This window comes from Stenella coeruleoalba (genome assembly GCF_951394435.1).
Source record: "Stenella coeruleoalba genome assembly, chromosome: 2".
NCBI classification, from domain to species: Eukaryota; Metazoa; Chordata; class Mammalia; order Artiodactyla; family Delphinidae; genus Stenella; species Stenella coeruleoalba.
Window position 1 is genome coordinate 46,935,298 of NC_137147.1, and position 23,281 is coordinate 46,958,578.

A 23,281-nucleotide genomic window follows, 5' to 3' on the forward strand; every position below is an offset into this window, starting at 1 on the left:
AGGCAGGTGGTAATGATAAGTACTAGTCTTTATTAAGTTTAAATTGACTTTCAGTGAGTGTTTTATAAATGAAACGTAATTCTTTGTTAATCTAGTTCCAGCATATTAATTTAATCCATTAGCCCTTTGAAAAATTTGTCTCTGGTCCCTGTCTACATACTCTGTTGTATAACAGATGTATCCAGATCTTTCCATTCCATAACTACAAAGTGAGGTGACATTTTAAATATATATCTGTGCAAGCCCCTATCAGCATGAGATTCTGTTGCATATGATTTTTAAAAGCCAGAATAACAGTGGCTTTAAACACAAAAGGCTCTATTTCTCTGTACTTAGAGGGAATATGGATGTCTAGAGTTCAGGGCTATGTGACAGCTCCACTGTAATCAGGGACAGAGGCTCCTTCTGTTATTCAGCTTTCCATTCTTTGTAAGTGACTTGATCTAAGAGAGTTTCAGGAGCTCAAGACATAGGTAGCAGAAAAGAAAGAGGAGAAGGTCAAAGAGCTGTACCACCAGTAATTTCTGCTATATCCTATTACCCAGATTCAATCACATGACCAAACCTAGCTGCCCAAGGAGACCAGAAATAGTCTTTTTACTGAACATATTACTGCCCTGAATAAATTGGTATTCTTCTATAAGGAATAGGAGGAGGATAGATACAGGATGGGCATCTAGCAGTTTCTTCCAAAATATGTGATCTTTATTTTTGCTGAATGTATTAGGATTCTCCTGAGAATAACAGAGATTATAAGGAATTGGCTCGTGCAGGTTTGGAGGTTGGCGAGTCCGAAATTTACAGAGATGTCCCAGTTCAAATCCAGAGGCCAGCTGGCTACTGTTAGAGCCAGGAAGCGCCAGTGTTCCTGTTCAAATCACCAAGCAAGAAGAGCTGAATATTCCAGTTTGAAGGCTGTTGACAGAATTCCTTCTTATTTGAGGGAGGGTTAGCCTTTTCTTCTCTTCAGGCCTTCAACTGATTGGATGAGGCCCACCCACATTATGGAGGGCAGTCTCCTTTCCTCAGTCTATGGATTTAAATGTTAATCTCATCCAAAAACACCTACACATTGACATGTACACACTGCTATATTTAAAATAAATAACAAGGACCTACTGTATAGCACAGGGAACTGTGCTGAATATTCTGTAATAACCTAAATGGGAAAAGAATTTGAAAGAATAGATACATGTATATGTATAACTGAATCACTTTGCTCTACACCTGAAACTAACACAACACTGCTAATCAAATGTACTCCAATATAAAATAAAAATAAACAAATAAATGAAAACAGAAAAACAAAAACACCCTCACAGAAACACCCAGAATGTTTGACCAAATATCTTGGTACCCTGTGGCTCAGTCAAGTTGATACATAAGATTAACCACTCTGCATATAAAACTAAAACATGTATATTGCCGACATGCCAAACATTATAGATATTTATAATATGGAAACAGAAAGATCCTTATAGTCCCACGTCCCCAAGATATCTGTTAATAATAGTTTAGTGTATTTTTCTCCACTTATTTTCAGTACATATGTATACTTTTATAAAACAGGATTATACTATTTATACATGCATATGCACATGCACAAATATATATACATGTAGTATTATGATTTAATTTTTTCATTTCTATTTTAGATATTATTCCATGTCTTCTGAGCATTATCTCACTATGGGTTATTATCCATTCATTCATATTTTGATTTATTTAATGAATATTTTTAACACCTGCTATGTGCCAAGCATCATTTACATAGTCAATCATCTATTGGTAGAAATATAGGTCATTTCGTTTGTTTGTTTTTATTTGTTTTCTATTGTAAAATGAGATAAACATCTTTGTACTGTATCTTTAGGCATTTTTGCAAGAGTTCTTATAAAGTGTATTTCTAGAATTGATCTGTAAAAGATAGAAGTGTTTTTAGGTTTTAAAAGGTACTGCTAGGCCAGAGTTTCTCAGCCTCCGCACAGTTGACATTTTGGGCCAGACAATTCATTGTTGCTGGGAGGGGTGATGTGGGGTGTGGGGAGCTGTCTTGTGCACTGTAGGATGTTTAGCAACATCCCTGGCCTAGATGCCAGCACCACCACCACCCCAAACCTTGATGAGTGAGGGATGAATCTGAGGGTGACTTAGGCGATAAAATGTATAGTCCTCAGTGTGTGTCCAGCTATAGTTGTAAGACACATGTAAGGAGACATCTTGGATGACTTCCAGATTTCTGTCTTGGGTGACCAGCTAAATACTGTCAGCACACCACTTGCCATGATAGGGAATACAGGTGGAGTAACAGGTTTGTGTTCTGTTTTGTTTCTTCCAGGAAACTAATGTGTTCCATGGCTATTTGTGATTCTGGTAACTATTGATCTTTCTACTAGGAGATGTTCAGTTGGCAGTTGAATGTTTGGATGTAGAATTCAAGACAGAGGCCTGAACCAAAATGATGTAGTACTTGACCGCATACTGCTGGAATTCAAAGCTTAGGTGTAAAGCTCCCAAGACATCTATCCAGAGGATACATGCTTAGATTTATTTGGGTGGCCAAAAAGTGCCTCCGGTTTTTAAGTTAAAATAAAAGACACATTTTTAATTTTCACCAAGAAATTTATTGAAGAACATACTCACCCTTTTCTTCCACTGCCTTCTGCCATTTTTCAGGCAACTACATAAATCCATCTTCCCAAAATTTTTATCTTTTTGAGAAAAAAACGATTCCAGGGTGACTTTTATAGTCTTCCAGGGAATTGAAATTTTTTCCATTAAGAGAATTTTTTCTTTTTGTTTTTTGGTTTGTTTGTTTGTTTTTTGCGGTACGCGGGCCTCTCACTGTTGTGACCTCTCCCGTTGCGGAGCACAGGCTCTGGACGTGCAGGCTCAGCGGCCATGGCTCACGGGCCCAGCCGCTCCGTGGCATGTAGGATCTTCCCGGACCGGGGCACGAACCCGTGTCCCCTGCATCGGCAGGCGGACTCTCAACCACCAGGGAAGCCTGAGAATTTTTTCTTTTTATTTATTTTTGGTTGCATTGGATCTTCATTGCTGTGCCCGGGCTCCCTCTAGTTGCGGCAAGCAGGGGGCCACTCTTTGTTGCGGTGCACGGGGCTCTCACTGCGGTGGCCTCTCCCGTTGCGGAGCACGGGCTCCAGGCGCACAGGCTTCAGCAGTTGTGGCACACGGGCTCAGTAGTTGTGGCACACGGGCTGAGGCGCTCCACAGCATGTGGGATCCTCCCAGACCAGGTCTCGAACCCGTTTCTCCCGCATTGGCAGGCGGATTCCTAACTACTGCACCACTAAGGAAGCCCAAGAGAATTTTGTAATGACCTAAATAAATGGAAATCCGGAGGTGCAATATCTGGTGAATACAGCAGATGAATCGGAACTTCCCAACCAAGCTGTAACAGTTTTTACCTGGTCATCAAAGAAACATGCGGTCTTGCATTATCTTGATGGAAGATTATGCATTTTCTGTTGACTAATTCTGGATGCTTTTCGTCAAGTGCTGCTTTCAGTTGGTCTAATTGGGACAGTACTTGTTGGAATTAATCGTTTGGTTTTCCAGAAGGAGCTCATAATAGAGGACTCCCTTGCAATCCCACCATATACACAACATCACCTTCTTTGGATGCAGACTGGCCTTTGGTGTGGTGGGTGGTGGTTCATTTCGCTTGCCCCATGATCTCTTCCATGCCACATTATTGCATAGTATCCACTTTTCATCGCCTGTCACAATTTGTTTATAAAATGGAACGTTTTCATTATGTTTACATAGAGAATTGCATGCAGAAATATAGTCAAGAAGGTTTTTTTTTTTTTTGTTTAACTTACGTGGAGCCCAAACATCAAAGTGATGAACATAACCAAGCTGGTGCAAATGATTTTCAGCGCTTGATTTGGATATTTTGAGTATGTCGGCTATCTCCCGCGTGCTATAACGTTGATTGTTCTCAATTAATGTCTCGATTTGATCACTATCAACTTAAACTGAGCTACCTGACCGTGAAGCATCGTCCTTAGAGAAATCTCCAGCACAAAACTTCTCAAACCACTTTTGACACATTCGATCAGTCACAGCACCTTCTCCATAGGTTGCACAAATCTTTTTTTGCATTTCAGTTGCGTTTTTACCTTTCTTGAAATAATAAAGCATAATATGCTGAAAATGTTGCTTTCTTCGGTCTTCAATATTAAAATAGCTACACAAAAATTCACCAGTTTTGATGTTTTTTTAAATGCACGCTGATATGACAGCTGTCACATACAATCCAGCAAAATTGTTTTGAATGAAGTGAAAGACTAAGTGCTACTAGAGCCATCTTATGAAAAAAACCGAATGAACTTTTTGGCCAATCCAATATTAGGCTCAAGAGAGGAAAGGATTTGAGAGTGTAGATGTGTGCTAAAACTTGTTTTACTCTTTTTAACTCTACTTTTTACTTCCATGGTTTTTATGGGGAGGCATGCTTGCCTCTGGTTTGTAAGTCTCATAATAGCCTGGCAATGTAAAATTTCCCAAATTATTTATTTAAAAATTACGAATACAACTAACTAGCCTGTATATCTTGGGGAGAGAGATAAAAAGGGACGAGAATGTAGGTTGCATTGTGTAGTAGAAAGAGTTTGAGTGAACTTTGGAGTCAACATTGGTTAGAATCTTGGTTCTCATAATACTTGTTTGCCTCTAGGCAAATTATTTAGGTTCACTAAGAGTCATTTTACTCATTTGTAAAACTGGGGAAGTCATAGCTATCTTTAAGGTTACTCTTAAGATTAAATGAGATGAGCTTTTGGATGTGGAGGATAATGGCAGCTGTCCAAATCTAAATCTCTCCACACATTCTCCCCAAAAGCCACATACACATAAACCATACATAGCTGACACCTTTAGCATTACTACGAGAGAGACAATACCACAAATTTTAAATTACTTGTAAGTAAAGAAACAGCAAATTACAGTAGTTCTTGTTACTGCTATAAACCTCTGAATCTGGAGACTGGGGCAGGCAGAGGCTTAAGAGACAGTGAAAATAGAGAGGAGATTAGAGGTTAAAATGAAGCACAAAGGCACCCTCAGAAAGAAAATGTCCTCCACACAACTGGCAAAATACGAACACAGGCTTGGGACTTGGTAATTCATAGCACTAACTGTAGGGAGGGTGTGTGAAAGTGAGAGGGACCAGAAGTAGTAACATCAGAGAAACATTGCTGGTGGGAGAGGAGAAAGAAAAGATACTGCCCCTTGGAGCCATGGCAATAAGAGGAAAGAAGAAGTAAGGAGAAAGTGAAGGGTCCTGGAGAAATGAAAGAAGAACAAGGCACACCAATCCAGTCTTCACTCACCACTACCACCACTGCCACCACCATAACATCCATCCATTAAAGGAGCTGCTCTTAATAATCTGCGGCAGCAGACACTCTGGAACTAAGAAGTCCATCCATAAAATGCTCATGAACAGAAATAAATTAAATGCCATACAAAGCTACTCTAAGAGGAATACAGAAAATGTGAGATCAGTACATTTCCACTGATTATAGTTCTTCCCCCAAAAGCAAACACAAAACAGAGAGAAACTGTATTGTAACACTCCAACCAAATATTCTCAAACAAACTTAGGGACATACTAATAGGGGCACTGATGAAAGGAATGTTGATGTAAGGGGCACTGATGAAAGGAAGGAAAACAACCAAAAGAATGAAAATGAGTTGCAGAAAGAAGTAAAAAGGTTCAGAGAGGAAGTGGTTGAAATGCAATACAGGCAAAGGAAGACCCAACATACTTGTAATTGGAGTGTCTGAAGACGAAATCAGTGGAACAGAACTAATCCAAGGAAACTTTTCAGAAATAAGAGGAAAACTGAAATCTACAAATTAAAAGGACCCACCTTGGCAAATTGATTCAGAGCAATGAACTCTGAGTCATAAACTGTTAGAATTTAAAGACTAGTAAAACTGTTAGTAATTTTAAAGGCAAATTTTTTTCTGGGCCTCCTGGTGGGGGGAAAAAATCACATTACTAATAAAATTAGGCTTACATCAGACTTCTCTAGAATGCTATACAAAGGAAGGCTACAGTAGAGCATTTTTTAAAACTCAAGGAAACAAAGTTCAAGGTAGCCAACCTGTCCTTCAAGTATCAAGGCTATAGATAAGCAGCTTTGAACATGAAAGATTTTAAGAAATCTTTAGTGAGAATTTAATATATTGTAGATCCAAGACTAAAACAGTGGTGGGGACATGGGTGTAATTGTTATATGTAAGTGGGTAGAGAGAGAAAGGGGAAAATAGAATAAGATCATTCTCTATTATATAAGTAATAAGTGGGAATTTTGGATACCACTTAAAATGGACGGACCAGGTAATAAAAGTTTAAATAAACAAAAAAGAGACTTAGGACACTGTAAAATACATTCATACTCACACATGCATGTGTGAAGGTAGCCCCTAGAACCAAAAATGCAAATATTCCTAAATACCAAAAGAATTTTTTTGAAAAGCAAAATCAACTAGAGAGAGTAAGTAAAATCATCAACTAGAGAGAGTAAGAATAATAAAAAATAGTAATTATAGAAAAAGAGAGTTCAAACATATCAGTTATATCAGTAAGCATAAATGAGCTTAACTCACCTATTAAAAGATTTTAAATGGGTTCATAAAGCAAAACCCAATTCTGTGCTGTATACAAGAGACACATCTAAAACAGAGAAAAGGGTTAAAAATAAAGGGATGTACAAAAACATCACAGGCAAATGGAAGCAATAAGAAAGCGGGGGTTTTTGCGGTATGCGGGCCTCTCACTGTTGTGGCCTCTCCCGTTGCGGAGCACAGGCTCCGGATGCGCAGGCTCAGCGGCCATGGCTCACGGGCGCAGCCGCTCTGCGGCATGTGGGATCTTCCCGGACCGGGGCACGAACCCATGTCCCCTGCATTGGCAGGCAGACTCTCAACCACTGCGCCACCAGGGAAGCTCAGGGGGTTTGTAATCTTGATAGACAAAGTAGAATCTAGCACACACGCAAAAAATCATCAAACACAACAGAGTGTACTTTATAATGTTAAAACCCAAAATTCTCAACGAATTTATATTTTTGAGTATCTGTCCACCAAATAACACAGCAAACATCTGACTATAGAAGAATTGCTATAGCAGAATAAAGGATAACGCAAGAAGAATTAGAAACACATAATAGGAGATTTTGAATACATCACAGTATAAGTCTGGTACAAGATGTTTCAGGATCATCTAGTAAATTTTGTTTCAAACCAGGAATTGGCCGTTTCTTTAAGGAAATGATATTTAGAGATCACGATCTTTATATCAGGAGTGCTCACTTATACGGGGTTGGTCTTTATTTCTAGGCTTTTTTGGCACACAGAGCTTAGGATAATTTTTTTTAATAGAAAATATACATCTTTATTTCATGCTGACATTTCTAATTGAAATTTAAAATACAGATTTATTTCTTTGATTTTTATATTTGTATCTCTTTTTACCTGTGCTAAAAATCTTGGTTTCTTATGATATTAATTTATTCTAATGATGAATAAAATTAATATATTCATCTTAATCTACAGTTTCAAATTAACAATACCAGTATTATTACAATTATAACAGCGTAGCTACTGCAAAAGGTTTAAGATATGTTTGCAGTTCTTTTTGTACATGGGGTATATCCTAATATGTATATACAAATTACTGTGTTTTGAATCCTCTTGAAATAACTTCACTATATGTGGTTAAACCACCAACTCTGTATAGTAAGGTTCATTTTTTTTTTAATTTTGCTTTTTAGTTTTAGGGTTTTGTTGTTTCAATTTTATTTTTGCTTTATGGGTTTTTAAAAAAGTTATTTTAAAGGATTCAAGATAACTTAACTAACAGTTGTGGTTTATAAATAGCAACTAAAAGTCTTAGGTTTATGGGACACTGTTTAATCAAAGAAATGTTCAGTTTTTCAAAGAAATTTTTTCTCAGTTTTTTTCTGAAATGGTTGAGGAATTTACTGTAATTAAAAGTTTCACTTATTCCCGTATATTCTCTGGGAGCCCTTGACCTCCAAGGCAGCCCTAAAAAATGTACCACACTATGACAATACACATTATTTCTAAACTACTTGTGGAAATTTATCTCAATATTTTCTAAGACATTGGAACTATCACTGGAGTCTTGCATGAAGTTTGTCAACCCCTTAGCCTACTAATTTTGGTTACTTGGGGCCTCAGTTACATAGGTAACGCTCCTCTCCCTTTCTAATGCCAAAGTACCTTTTACGTGTACTATTTAATACAAGTAAAATTATATGTTGTAAGCAAAATTATATACTGTGGCTTGATGTCTGAAATTTAAAACTTTAAATGATTCTATTGGATCACGAAAGTCTGTTTTTGCCACAGCAGTAGTAAAATATAAAATTGTAGTTACTATTTCACTTCCTGAGAGGTTGGATCCTAAAACGTATAATTCTGTGATTTCCCTTTTCAGAGTCCGATAAAATACCAGTAATGCGTGGACAGTGGTTTATTGATGGTACTTGGCAGCCGCTAGAAGAAGAAGAAAGTAATTTAATTGAGCAAGAACATCTTAGCTGTTTTAGAGGTCAGCAGATGCAGGAAAGTTTTGATGTTGAAGTGTCAAAACCCATAGATGGAAAAGATGGTAAGACCAGTTAATATATTTAATATGTTTTGTAAACCAAGTAAGTTCTTGATAAAGTTTAGAGTGGTTCCTAAGTTTAAAGTAGTAATTCAGAAGTGTTAGAATTTATACAATTTGATTATTTCAAACATGTGATTATTATTTTAGAATTTAAAACTGCTATAAATTTCTGAACTATTTCCATTTTTATTTTACTTAATATGTGTTTTCATGGACATGACACATGATTTACTATAAATGTACAAATTGGTATAATATGCTCTCTGAATTAGTTCTTTTGAGTAGCTTTTTAGTCATCAAAGAAAATTGAACTTATAAAAAATCCCTTGTCATTATATCAAAAGAGCAGTTTTGCTAATATTTTAATGTTGGTTCTTTTCCTGAAGTTTAAAAAACTTTAATTTCTTTTGTATAAGTCCCTTTTAGGTGTCTCCATATTGATAACCGTATCAACTTTTAGTTTGAAACAGTCTACTCCTTATATTTCCTTATTTGGCATTTGGATAGTTTTTCTTTCAATAGTTTAAAATACTTATATACTAGCCAAGATTGCCATGTTTCATTATGTGTCTGATCTTGAGTAAAATTCAAAATGTGTGGTAAAGTTAAAAATACTTCTGTTGTTCCATTTACTGCAGGCAGTGGGATCAGCTATTCCGGTGAGTATAACAGTACAGGTAGATTAGAATTTGTGGATTTCTCTAATTTTTTTTTTTTTTCCTAAAAGTGTTTCTTCATCCATGCTTGCCTTTATTTGGGAAGTTTCTTGGCAAGCCCTACTTAATCTAGTGAATTAAACTATGAATTAAGTGATTTTTTTCCTTCTCCTTGTAAAACATCTATAAAGCAGAAAAACTCAATATTGATCAAGTAATTCACAGAATGCAGCTTGGAAAAAATGAATTATGTAGTTGGGAGCAATTGATTACATAACATAATTAATTACAAAACAATAAGCTTTAAATTGGCTTTTTTCCCCCTTATTGTTAATAACATTCCAAGTCTTTTCTCTCTCCTATTCCTTACTCTTTTATCTCTCTCTGAACACACACACACACACACACACACACACACACACACACACACACACACACACACACACACACCACACATGCAGGGAAACTGTATACATTAGCTTATACCAAGTAAAAATATCTCTGTACCTTTAAAAGTCTGCATAATTGAGGAAAATGGTGGCTTCTAAATAAATTGGTAATTAGATCTAAGAAATGTCTATTATGTGCCAGATACCATATTCTAGGAATTTAAAATATTTCATTTTGCTAATCCCTGAAGTCAACTATGTTCTTATTTCACTGTGAAATTCAAGCTCAAGGTTCTTACAAATCAATATATAAAGAACAGTTCAGTATCTATAAAGCAGAGCTGTATCTATATTCCTGCAGATTGCCATAAAGACAATACTCTGGTTAAAGCACAGGTAGCAAATTTTGTATATCTCTGATCTTTTATTAGTGACTGAAATATTTTGGAACCTCTCATCACCACTATCAAAATAACCACAAAAGCCTACTTCATAGTATTTGAAAGACTGAACTCTTTTCAAAATTTCATTCCTATTGGGAAAGGCTGAGTTCTGGATTTTTTCCTTTCTATTAATTCTCCTTAAGTCTTGCCTCAAAAATGGCAGTTCACCTTGACAAACCCAGTTTATCCACCCAAATTCTTTACTATTAATGCATGGAAAAAACCCAGGAGCTTGGAGGAGGAAAAGGATGAGTATGAAAAATAAAAATAAAAGTATATTGTCCCCTTTCTCATACTGTGTTCAAAGCATTTCTTTTCTACTTGCTAATTCTCCCTGTGGAGGTTAGTCATCAGCTCTGTTTCATCTCTAGATCCCATCTACTTGGAATCTGAAATGTTAAATGGAGCAGCATACTTCAGATTTCTTCAAAGTGCCCTAATTTTATGATCCAGTCACTTAAATAAGTCTGATAAAAGAACATAGTTTGTATGAGTATATCTTTGAGTCTGTGTCAATTCTCGAGTATCAGTCTAGGATATTATATATAGTAGTATTTTTTGCTAGCTTTAAAGAGTGGTAAAATTCTAATTAGTAATAACAGAAAATTGTTAAACTGTTAGAACACTTTTGTATTGTAATCTTCCAAAATGATGATCTTTTGAGGTTCATTGGAAGAAAAATTGACTTTTTAAATATACTGTGACATAAAACATCAGCATGTTTTGTTATCAACAAAGGTTATAAATTCAATTCAGTATATATACTGTTGTCATGAATTTCCAGCCATTTTATTTATTATTTAGTATTATGTAAAGCATACATTCATGTGTTAAAATGTGACTTTTGACTTTGAAGATTATGGGAAATTCTGTAGTACATTTGAAAATTATCACTGGTCTTAATGAAAGAACATCTGCTGCCCAAAAAGCTACTGTTGTTGGAAAAATAACTCAAATTTATAATACAAAGATAAAAAGTATTACAATTTTTTGATTATTTCACTTCTTACCTCCAAGCTTTTGAAATGTCATATTTTATCAATCTGAGGGGGGAAAATAGCTTTTCCACCTAAGTCTTCTCATGTACATAGGATAAAGCCTTGACTCTTCATATTGTTAGAAGATTTTGAATATTCCTTGTGCAGATAGTACTGTGCCAGTTACTTTTGTGAAAGAAACAGACAGGGTTTTGGCTCTCAGGGAGTTTTAAACCTTTGGGGATGACAAAGCCTGCAGATGAGAAGTTACAAAGAGTAAGTACAAGGTAACAAAGTAGACAGTGCATGTTAAACATTCTGAAAAAGGATGTACAATAGAGTATTTATTGTACAATAAATTGTACAATATTTTTGTACAATTGTACAAAATTGTACAATACAATTGTACAAAATTGTACAAATTGTACAATACAATTATTGTATTGTAGAGTATACAATAGAGTACAATCCTGTATTTAATAATTTAAAATAATTTTAAAGTACTATATTCAAGAACTCTTTTTAAGTGCTCTGGGGAATTCCTAAGAAACTTAACAGAGTTATTGCCTTGAAGGACATAAAATACTAATGAAATAAAATAAAATACTAATGAAATAAAATACTAATTGCTTTTTCTTCTGCCCTTATCTATGTCTTGGTTAGGGTAGTTATTGCCACAAATACACTGAATATATTTATTATTCTCTCCTTATTAATTATCGTACTAATCTCAAAGTAAGCATTGAATTAAAAAGATCTGTTGGGGCTTCCTTGGTGACACAGTGGTTGGGAATCCACCTGCCAATGCAGGGGACATGGGTTCGAGCCCTGGTCCGGGATGATCTCACATGCCGCGGAGCAACTAAGCCCATGTGCCACAACTACTGAGCCTGCACTCTAGAGCCCGTGAGCCACAACTACTGAAGCCTGCACACCTAGAGCCCGTGCTCCACAGCAAGAAAAGCCACCGCAATGAGAAGCCCGCACGCTGCAAAGAAGAGTAGCCCCCGCTCACCGGGACTAGAGAAAGCCGCGCGCAGCAACGAAGACCCAACATAGCCATAAATGAATGAAGGAATGAATGATCGATTGAAGTTTAGCATAACTTTTTTATCATTCAAAGAAAGATAAACCCCCAAAGTATAATTATGTGATTTAGATTTCATTTTCTCTGAGAGTTAAAATTAAAAATGATTCTCTTCCCACCCCACCTCCTAGGCTAGGAAATGTTTATCTAGCAGCCTAACAAATGAAAGCTAGAAGTTCACTGGGGATGAATCATACAAATAAAACCAGGCCTTCAAATAAGTAAATTTGTAAATACTTAAAAGTACTAGAGTAGTATTTCCCTCATTTTATAATTTATCTATGCAAGCAGTAATCAGTAAAAAAAAAAAAATGGTTGAACTAAATGGGTAGTTCTGCACCTGCTCTAGTCAAAAAATGCATAACTTCAATCCAGTTATGAGAAAACATCAGACAAACTCAAATTGAGGGACATTCTACAAAGTAACTTACCAGTATTCTTCAGAAGTGTCAAGGTCATATTTAACTAGATGGGGGGAATCCTTTCACAATGTATGTCAAATCAACACAGTATACACTTTCAATGTCTTATAATATTGTCAATTGTACCTCAGTAAAGCTGAAAAAAATTTTTTAAGTGTCAAGATCATGAAAGACAAGGAAAGACTGAGGAATTTGTCGTAGTTTAGCGGAAACTAAGGAAACATAACAAAATACAACATGGTACCCTGGATTGTATCCTAGGACAGAAAAGGACATTAATAGAAAAACTGGAGAAATCGGAATAAAGTCAATATTTTAGTTGATAGTATTATACCAATGTTAATTTCTTAGTTTTGATAATTGTACTATAGTTATGCTAACATTAGGAGAAGCTGGGTGAAAGATATTATGGTAACTCTGTACTATTTTGCAACTTTTCTGTAGGTTGAAAATTATTCCACAATAAAAAGGTGTTTTGTTTTTTCTTAAGGCCAGTAGAGAAATTGAAATAGTAAAAAATATTTAGTTAATCCAAAAGAAACAACAAAAGGAGAAACAAGAAGCACAGACAGAACAAAGAAAATATATGGGAAATGGTAGACCTAAATTCACCCATATCAAAACTATAGTAAATATAAGTGAACTAACACTTAAATTAAAAAACAGAGATCGACAGATTTGCTAGGAATGCAAGATCCAACTGTATGCTGTATAGTAGAGTCACATTCAATATAAAATCACAGGTAGGCTGAAAGTAAAAGAAAAAAAATGGACTTTTTACTGTTCAGGCTAATTTGGTGTGCTATGACAGCACAAGTATTAGTGGATCTCTAAGGATTTACAGCATTTAACAATTTGGCATGTAGTGTATATGCCTATCCTATTGCTGGATAAGGATATCCCAAACTGTGAATATATCATTTCAAAAGTCTAAAAGGGGGAGGGCCGGGGTGGGGAGAGGGAAGGAGTATTAACCCTTTCTAATCGGCTTTTCTTTTCCTTTCTCTTTGGTGACTAAGAGGACTCCCACCTTCTAGCTTTTAGTTATCAATTTTTATAAATGTATTTAATTTAATTTCTCTGAGATCCAAGAAGATTGACAGAAGTTTTCTCATTATAGTTGGTAGGTTTGAGATGTGCAAACCTACTTCCCTTGCGGTTGAGATTATCTAGGTTGCCAGCTTTTATAGAGGGAAAAGTTATAGAGTTATTCTATTCTAGGAAGTAGTATATCATCAGCAATTTCACACAAATTGCTTTTTTTTTTTTTTTCTTTTTTTTTTTTTTCTTTTTTTTGCGGTACACAGGCCTCTCACCGTTGTGGCCTCTCCCGTTGCGGAGCACAGGCTCCGGACGCGCAGGCTCAGCGGCCATGGCTCACGGGCCCAGCCGCTCCGAGGCATGTGGGATCCTCCCGGCCCGGGGCACGAACCCGTGTCCCCTGCATCGGCAGGCGGGCTTTCAACCACTGCGCCACCAGGGAAGCCCAGCAACCCCCTTTTTTTGATACTCTGCTTTCAGAATTATATAATGAAGAACATTTCTTTAAGAGATGAATTATAGTACAGAAATTTATTGAAAACACTGTATTTTAGTACTTAAAATCTTTTTCATTGCTTTGTAAGACTTTAATACATAAATGAAAAGTTTTATTAAATGTTAGCATTTAATTAGCATTTTAGTTGCATTTTGTGTTTATGCATACTTTTGCTAACACTATATAAGAATTCTTAACTAAAACTTTATTTTAGTGATCCTTGTTGGAATGATAGTAAACCTTTTTGTCTCTAGTGTACTTATGGTGGTACTTATCCTTTGCTTTGGGTTGAAAAAAAGTTAAGCTCTCTGTGCTAGAGGATGTTGTAACAAAGCAAATGATTTTCAAGTGAAAATAAGAATTAAATATGAGAAGAAGGTAAAGAAGCATGTCTATCCAATTTTGTGAAAATTTTAAAAATATGTTTGTGATTTTAGTATATTGGGGTGTTTGGCTTTATGTTAATCCTTAAATTAGTATTCCTTTAGGGGAAAAAAAGCCTTTCATTTTTGTATCTTGACTAACTTTTAGAAAGTGTTTATGTAATTTTAAGTGTGATCAGGTGGTCCATGTGTTTCCCACTAGTTCTTTTTTAGTAAATGTGGAATTGTTTCATGTTAGTTTTACTAGTAGAACTATAAAATCTAGGTTTTGTTTGAGCAGTACAGTCTCAAGTTTATGCCAAGTTTGATCTACTTTGTTATGTTAGCTTTTTCCTAAGGATTTTTTTTGTGTGAAAATGTTTCTTGCAAGTGATACATCTACTCCTCAGGAACTGACCAGAAGGCACATGAAAGAAGAAACATGTTCAGTGAAGAAAATTACTTTGGTTGTCATTTTCCACCCCTCTGTGACAATGAGATGTTTTCATAATCCTGATTTTACAACCCAGTTTTTAATTCTTGTCTATACTTTTTTATAGTCATCTAATTACATACAGTTAAAGTTAGTAAGTGCCTCATAAGCATTTCTCAATTACCTTTATCACATATATCTTTAAATATACCTTATCTGTATGTAACAGCAGGTTTCTTTTTTAACTTCTAGTACTATACAACGGGAATTAAGTATTTTTGTATTTGAGCAGTGTTTAACCTTTGAATGTCACATTAATGTAGAAGGGAGTGAGGATGAAAATCAAATGTATTAGAACATAAATTTAAGCTAAATCATAAAGATTCTGTGATTAACTGAACGGTAAAGAAAATGATTTTAAGATTCAATTCTAAGTGGATTTTAAAATAAATGCTTATTTAAAATGTAAAGAAATTTATTGATATATAACTAGCAATATTTGACAGGGAAAGAGTTGACTTTAAGGTTATCTACTGATTTACCAAATACCAAGTCTATGTCTGGCTTTACTCTGTTGTCTGCTTTACTCTGTTGTCTGTTTTACACTTACAAGATGTCACAGCATACATTTTTACTAATGACTTTTTTTTGTCATTCTATTGCTAACAAATCTTTCATTATTTTGTCACTAATAAGTCAGTTCAAAGTAGAGCTTTCAACTTAATTTTTTGGGGGAAAAGTTTCATTTTTAAAAGTATTTTAACAACTTGAACAGAGCTGTGAAAAGAATATTTTGTTCTGTGGGAAGGCTCTATTTACACTTCAGTAAGGGAAAGCATCTAGTGGAATGTATACTGTGGTATCTTCTTAGGAAAGCTTCATTAGATGGTTATTTATTGCATTTTCAGTTTGCACATCAGATGTTGGCTGTGTCATAGTCACAAATTTGGTGAGAGTAAATAACCTTAGTATTGTAAAGATGTGGTTTATAAATCTCTTATGCGTACAAAAATGCTGTGTTCTATTTTTTTATTCCATCTATACAAAGACATTAAAAATGGTGATCACATAGTTGTCTTTAATTGATAAATTTAGATATCATTTGCCTTTTTTACTTTCAGTAAAAGTAGAGCATATATTTGATAAACATTATTAAACTAACATTTTGCTGCACTGATTTTTAATTAGGAATTATATAAATAAAGCATTTAGAATAATGTTTGTCAAATACAACTCACTTTTTAAAGTTAATACAAGAAAAAGGCAAACCTCATTTAAAATTTACTTTGAAGCTCAGTGTTTTTGCTTTCTTAGTTGTCTACCACCTCCCTCCCTTCTCCCTCCCTTCTCTGTTCAAATGGAGAGGATATAAGGAGAGTACAGATGCGGCAGGTCTTAAACGAAAGCGTTCCCAAGGTACAGTAATTGTAGTTTTACTTCTCCATGTAGTTATATTCCTGGCTTGTAGCTTTCAGTTGTGATTATAGCATTCGGTTGTATTTAGAGCATAGAAATTACTAGTATTTTAGAAATGTATCCATTGTATTATTTTGCTTAGTGTTAATTATAAGTGGTGTAAACATTTGCAAACAATGTGTATAGTTCAATAATGGGATATTCGCCAATATTAAGATGCTTTAAGACAACACAAAGGTTTAGAGAGAAACAAAATTTTGTTGGCTTAACTTGGTCTTATAGTTTTAATGTTTTAAGCATATGTTGCTCAAAACTATTTTAACAAAATGCAGTTTTGAAACATTGGATTAAAAGGCTTAAAGTACTGACTTGGATCAGACATAGAAGTAGAAAAAGAAATAATTATTAAACTCTTGCAAAAGATTTTTTTTAATTTATGAAAAGTTCTTTTATTTAAAACCTGAGTTTGTACACTGGTTTTATGTTTTATTTGCAACTGAAGATGTTATTCATGTTTGTTATGTTAATTGCATCTTGGTCTTGTGTTCAATATTAGTAATGTGTCCTGGCAGGTAAGTAAGATATAAATAGATTTTTTGTAAGTTTTTGAAGTGGCATTTTTACCATAACTCAGAAGTACATTTTCCTGGCAATGATTTGCTTTTCTATGTATTCTAGTAAGGAATAGCTTTTCACAAAAATGTCTTATGATCTTAGATCTTGACCAGGACTCCATCCTTTCATAGTTAGCATCTTCAAATCAGGAGAGTTGGACTCTGTCACTAACTAGCTTTGTGGCAAGTCACTTAATCCCTTTGTACCTGTATGTCTTTATATATAATGGGAGATATTTTTGCCTAAAGAGGATTTTAAGAAAATAAATTAGGCATAGTGATTTGAAGGTGGCTCGTTTTCTGAAGGTATGTGAATTTTTCTTACCTCTATACAAGAGATAAAGAGGAAAAGTTGAAGTCCTTCAGACAATAAGACATCAAACTGTGAATTGGTGGACAAGTTTTGACAATTTTCTTAACTGTTGCTTCCACAAACGTTACTAAATTTGTGACATGTGGCAAGTACTGTGCTATGACTGTGTTTGGTGCTAGTGATACAAAATGACCAAGGTATGTCCCTGCCTCACAGAGTTTGCGTATTCCTGAAGGATATAGGTTTGCATTTTTTTTTTTTAAAGAGCTCATTTTCACCAAGCATACCTCGGTTACAGAAATGAAATAACCATACTAATTTGAACATCATAGTAGGAAAAAATTTATTTCTTGTTAAAAGATCTTTCAACCTTGGAGCTCTGTTATGGTGGGCAATATCCAGTGATAACTGGCTTTAGTATCCGTTCCAAAAATACCTTATATTCTAATAAATTAGATGATTCTCTTCCCAGTTTAAAGATAATTTTTTTTTCATCTGAGTCATGTTTTATCTTGTGCTGAGTGAAATTTTCACAGATCAAAAAATAAAATCAACAGAAGAAATGAAACTTAAGTTTCTATGTCAACTGTACTGAGAACTTTCATGAAGGTGTATATCCCTTAGTCCTAAGGAATGGCCACATCACCTGGGAAAGCAGTTCTTTAATAATCAGAGGATATTTCCTATAGAGGTTAAAATTATGGTAGTTAAGCCAGTTTATTCCATGTTGTTCCAACAAGTTGCCTTTTCCTGTAGCATGCTTAATAACTTATAAAGTCCCTATCCATTACTTGTTTCACATCAATATATGTTTCAATGAAATAGTTTTTTATTGAACTGAGTTAAAATATTGATTCAAAAAATCTGTGTATTATAATTTTCACACAAATGAAGTTTGTCTTGGAGACCTTCAAATTAGTTTTTCCTTTTGCAACAGCTATTCATAGTTTCAAGCTGAGTCGAAACCACGTGGACTGGCACAGTGTGGATGAAGTGTATCTTTATAGTGATGCAACAACATCTAAAATTGCAAGAACAGTTACTCAAAAACTGGGATTTTCTAAAGGTATTTGTTAAATATTACTAGAGTTTGTCAAAATGTTGGGAATCTAACTTTTTCTCTTATGTTCAAAATAGATGATCCAGGTTTTATTTTTAGTATTTTTTAAGTATGTATTAAATTTAGTGCCAGTTACTACCCTGTTAAACTCTTTTTAAGGTGACTGAGTTAACATGTGTTCATTAATGAATAATTATATATTTAGAATGGTCTGGCAAGATTAATAAATACACTTTTTACTTCTAAAAGCACAAAAGCAGTCAAACCTGAGGCAGTGCTGTGAAATAAAACATGGCAGTTGAAATATAGTGTCAGTAAAGATGAAGACTGGACATTTTTCAGTGGATCTAGTGAGATGTAGGTCATCGGTGACTTAGATGGATTGCTGGGACAGAACCAGATTGGCATGGGTTGAAGTTTAAGTAGAAGTTGAAGAAATGGAGGCAGTGAGAATAGATAGCTCTTTAAACAAGTTCGACTAAAAGAAAGAGAAGAGGGACTGGTACTTGGGGAAGAGGTGAATGCATTATGAAAAAATCTTTCAAAAATTTTTTCTAAGTCTGATAATTTTTTTACTGTCTTATTTTTAATTCTTTGATAATAGATGTGCTTGAATATTTACATGTTCATTAGTCAGTTGTATTTGTTTTGTGAGTTACTTTATCAACATCTTTAGCCCATTTTGCTATTTGGTTGATTCATTTCACTTTTTGATGAATAAGTTCTTTTTGTATGCTTACGTAATTAACTTATTACTGTGTGTCATATTTTGCAAAAACTTTCGCAGTTTGTCATTTGTCTTTTATCTTTGCTTCATGATACATTCATTATAGAGAAGTTTTTAATTTTTATGTGTTCAGTTCATCCTTTTTTCTTTCCTTTTGCCTTATGGTTTCTGGCTTCGCTGTCATGTCCAGTTCAGCAGTTTATATTAGAACTGATCAATACTTATCTTACAAATTTTATCCCCCCCAACCCAGTGAAATTTTTTCATAGTATTCCTTTTATTTCTTTATTTTTTCAATATATTGTGAAAATGCTATTTCTGTAATAAACAATAAACTTAGAATCATAATTTTCCTACAGCATCAAGTAGTGGGACCAGACTTCATAGAGGTTATGTAGAAGAAGCCACATTAGAAGACAAGCCATCACAGACTGCCCATATTGTATTTGTTGTGCATGGCATTGGGCAGAAAATGGACCAAGGAAGAATTATCAAAAATACAGCCATGTGAGTTCTTTGATGAATACATTCTCCATCTAGTCAGAGTCCAAACTTTTGTCCAGGCTATAATAGAGTTTAATTGTTATGCCACATGCTTCTTCAGTACCAACTATTCTATCTGTTTAAGTTGTAGAGTAAGTTTCTGGACCAGATTTTGAGAGTGATTATATCTAGATGATGATGATGATATTTATTTGATTCTTTTTCCTCCATAACATGGAGAAGAGGTTTAAGAAAGCCTTTTTAACTTAATATATTGTTAGTTTACATTAAACTGAGGTTGAAAGCAAGAAAAAAGTCTGGTTTGAAGTTTGTATGTTACTCTCTGAATTGCAGAAACTGAGAATACTGTATAATTATGAAAAAGCTAAGAATTGTTTAAGTTGCCAGTCAGCAGCTTAACTTGTCCAAGTAATTACAACCAGAGGAAATTGAACTCTAAATTTTACATGGAGAAGAAACAGTGGGTGCTTTGCCAACACACCAGGCCTGTTATTTACCACGTTTATTTATATTCAGCTTTATTCTAAAAAATTTTTAAGATGTTGTTGGGGGGAGGGATGTTTGTATTTGTGCTTCAAAAATGTTGAGGACTGTGTAAAAAGGAAATTTTAGAGTTAAGGGTACCACCACAAACTTGGCTCTGAGCTAGCACCCAGTATAAAGAAAAATCTTATCAGATTTATAATATGATGAGAACAAATCAGTTGTTGAGAACACAGTTTATCAGGTTCTGAAGCTTCAAGTAAGTGTATTTCTTGAGTCCTTATAAAGCAAATACTGTGTGATACCAGGAACTGTGTCCTCAGCAGTATCTCTATAATAATACAGTGTTCTGTTTCACTTTTTATTGTAATACCTCTTAATGCCAGCTCATGGATTAAAATAAAAATACAGTTCAATTTGGAAAAAAAACTCTTTGTCAGATACTTCTAGGCCATCCTGATCCTTGTCAATCTCCATAGCTTGTATTACAGAGATCTCTTCCCTCTGATTCTGGTTTTATTTTCTGACGATTTGCACATTACTTCCCACAACATTTATATTATGTTCTGTGTCAAGATGCTAATTTTCTGCTTGGTTATCTAAGGAACCTGAGAAGTAGTTTTAACAACATGTTCTCTCTGGAGCTATTGATAATTGGAAAGGTACCAGCTTCATTTCTTTGGGTGCAAGTGAGGGAAAACTTAACTCAAAAGGAGGATTCAGTAGCCCATAAAACTGACAAGTCTAAGATTTGCCAAACAAGTCATCAGAATCCAGTTGCTATCTGTTCTACTTGCCTTCATTTTTGAGCTATTTTCAGACGTCTCCTGTGGTTCCAGATGTGGTTTATATCATCTTGTGTTTGAGTTCAAGAAGAAAAGTCTTTTTTTCCAGAAGTCCCTGCTAGTCTATGCATTTCAGTGACTGATGGTGTCACCTCCAACTGCCTGAGTCTATGCATGGCCATGGTCTGATCTGCAAAACTTGTCATCACCCTAGAATCAGATGGAAGTTGGCTTCATCATAACCATAGGGAGAGGTAGAGCCACAGATAAAAATCAAGAGCTACCACTGGAAGTAGGATGAGTAAATATAAGGTGGCTCAAAAAAAAGTGTTCACTACAGAGAAGATGGCCATCATTTCTGCAGAGACAGGTTAATTTGATGGGAAACTCCTCACATAAATTAGTAATTGATGGAAAATATTCAAATAGAAAGGAATTCTGCTCAATAATAGATGGGAAAGTTCAAAGGATTTCTTACCCTTCCCCGGCTTTCTACCATTCCTAAGTTAGTTGTTCAGGACTTTAAAGAAAGTAAAATTAACTTCATCCTTGTCATTGCTACTCTGAAGCTTGCTTGTACTTATGATTTGATTTGTGAGGCTACTGTTGAAATGAGCAACATAGAATAAGGGGTTACCACACTCCACTTCTTTGGCAACCTGCTGTTCTCTGAGGATCTCTTGAAATCATGTCCCAGAGGCCTGGAAATAGAGATTTTCGCCTCTTACCTTATTTTAGTGAATGTGCAAATGAATTCAAACTGGATTTAATCAATTTTGTTCCAGCAAAATATGTTTATTATTTAAATGAGTTGAGAAGAAAGTTTATAGACAACTTCTAGGAATATCAGAATTGGTTTACTAAAAGAGATGAATGTATTTTAAATACAATTGGATTTACTTTTTGTGGCATTTTAGTACAAGGGAAATCTTTACTGAACTTATATATCTAATAGAATAAATTAGTAATTTTATTTTTTAATATCTTTATTGGATTATAATTGCTTTACAAATTAGTAATTTTAAAGCTACAATTTGAGAAGAGTAAAAAGAGACTTTTAGTTCAGCCTGGCAGATTTAACACATAGCTTATCTTATTACCTCCTAAAACCTCACTGAAAATGATAGCAAAATAATTTTTTAATAAATTGGTGTAGACCCATAGGTACAGAAAAAACTGGGAGGACACAACAAACAAGAATGTCAACAAGATTTATTTTTTGAATAGGAAATACATTCACATGGTTCACAAATCAAATTAGGAAAATGTATAGAGTGAAAAACGTCTGACGCCTTTCCTGTCTCCATCTTCCCCCAGTGTCACTCATCCTTGTGTCTCAAAGCAATGTTATTTATTTTATATTCTTCTGGAGTTTCTTTAGACAAAATACAGATTATTTTCACTCATAAGGCAGCATACTATATACACTCTAGACATTGCTTTCTTGTGTAAAAAAATGTATCTTGGATATTATTTGCATGATTTTCTATTGCCCTCCTTTCATATATATATATTATATATATATATATATTATATATATATTCTTAAAACCAGTTAGTTTATCAATTGATTGTTTTCCTAATTGAGAAGAATTATAAAGACTTTTTTTTTCAGAGCTATTTAATGATCCTTAATTAAATGGTAATTCTCAGGTGCTATTAATCTCTTCCTTCCTTTTTCAAAATATGAACTAAACATTCACTGCCTAGTGGGAGAACATGGAAGTTTAATAAGCTTAGAACTGAAATCATGAGTTTTGTGCATGGCGTTACAGCTGCACAGTAATGGGTTAAGTCTGAGCTGTAGGATAATATTGTTAAATCATTCCTTTTTCTTGTTTCCTCCATCCCTCCTTGGTCTCAGTGTTTCTCATGTAGTCAAGACCTATATATTTAGGAAACAGATTTTATTATTTTTAGTAAGGCAATAGTAGGGACATAGCGTGTGCGTTCTCTCTCTCCCGCTCTCTCTGTCTCTCTCGCTACCTATCTATTTGTCTATCTCTATCTCTGTCCCTCCCTTTTTTCCTCCATCCCTGATTATCTTCTTTCATCTTTCTTTCCTTTCCTTCCCCTTGCCCCTCTTTTGTGTGTGTGTGTGTGTGTCACTCCAGTTAATTACAACCAAGTGATTTAGTAGACATACCTGCTTGCCTAAAGTATCTACATATGTGGCCATTTGAGAACTATGATAGTGATCCTATGGAGTAGAGAATTGTCTCAGTTTACTGTAGAAGAGGACAGTATTTTAAACAAATGTAGTGTTTGAGTTTATAAGTCAAAATCAGGGTTCTTCAGCCTCATCACTATTAACATTTTCGACCAGGTAATTCTTTGCTACGGGTGGCTAACCTATACATTGTAAGATATTTAGCAGTATCCCTGACCTCTACCCACTAGATG

At 34.7% G+C, this 23,281-nt stretch overlaps 1 protein-coding gene across 11 annotated transcripts in view; it reads left to right on the forward strand.

Annotated features, from left to right (window-relative positions):
- The window catches only part of DDHD1 (DDHD domain containing 1), a 93,939-nt gene that overhangs the window by 31,869 nt on the left and 38,789 nt on the right, over positions 1-23,281 (forward strand). For 7 of the 11 annotated variants that reach the window (XR_013827084.1, XM_079912908.1, XM_079912912.1 and 4 more), the window contains exons 2-6: positions 8,498-8,671; positions 9,310-9,330; positions 16,292-16,393; positions 18,258-18,386; positions 19,467-19,614. Coding sequence is in view for 10 of the 11 variants with exons in the window: in XM_079912908.1 (XP_079769034.1) it covers positions 8,498-8,671; positions 9,310-9,330; positions 16,292-16,393; positions 18,258-18,386; positions 19,467-19,614 (574 nt within the window). In the remaining variant the exon portion in view is untranslated. Of the gene's footprint in view, positions 1-8,497; positions 8,672-9,309; positions 9,331-16,291; positions 16,394-18,239; positions 18,387-19,466; positions 19,615-23,281 lie in introns of all 11 variants that reach the window. The other 4 variants (XM_079912914.1, XM_079912915.1, XM_079912911.1 and 1 more) reach the window with 3 other exon arrangements.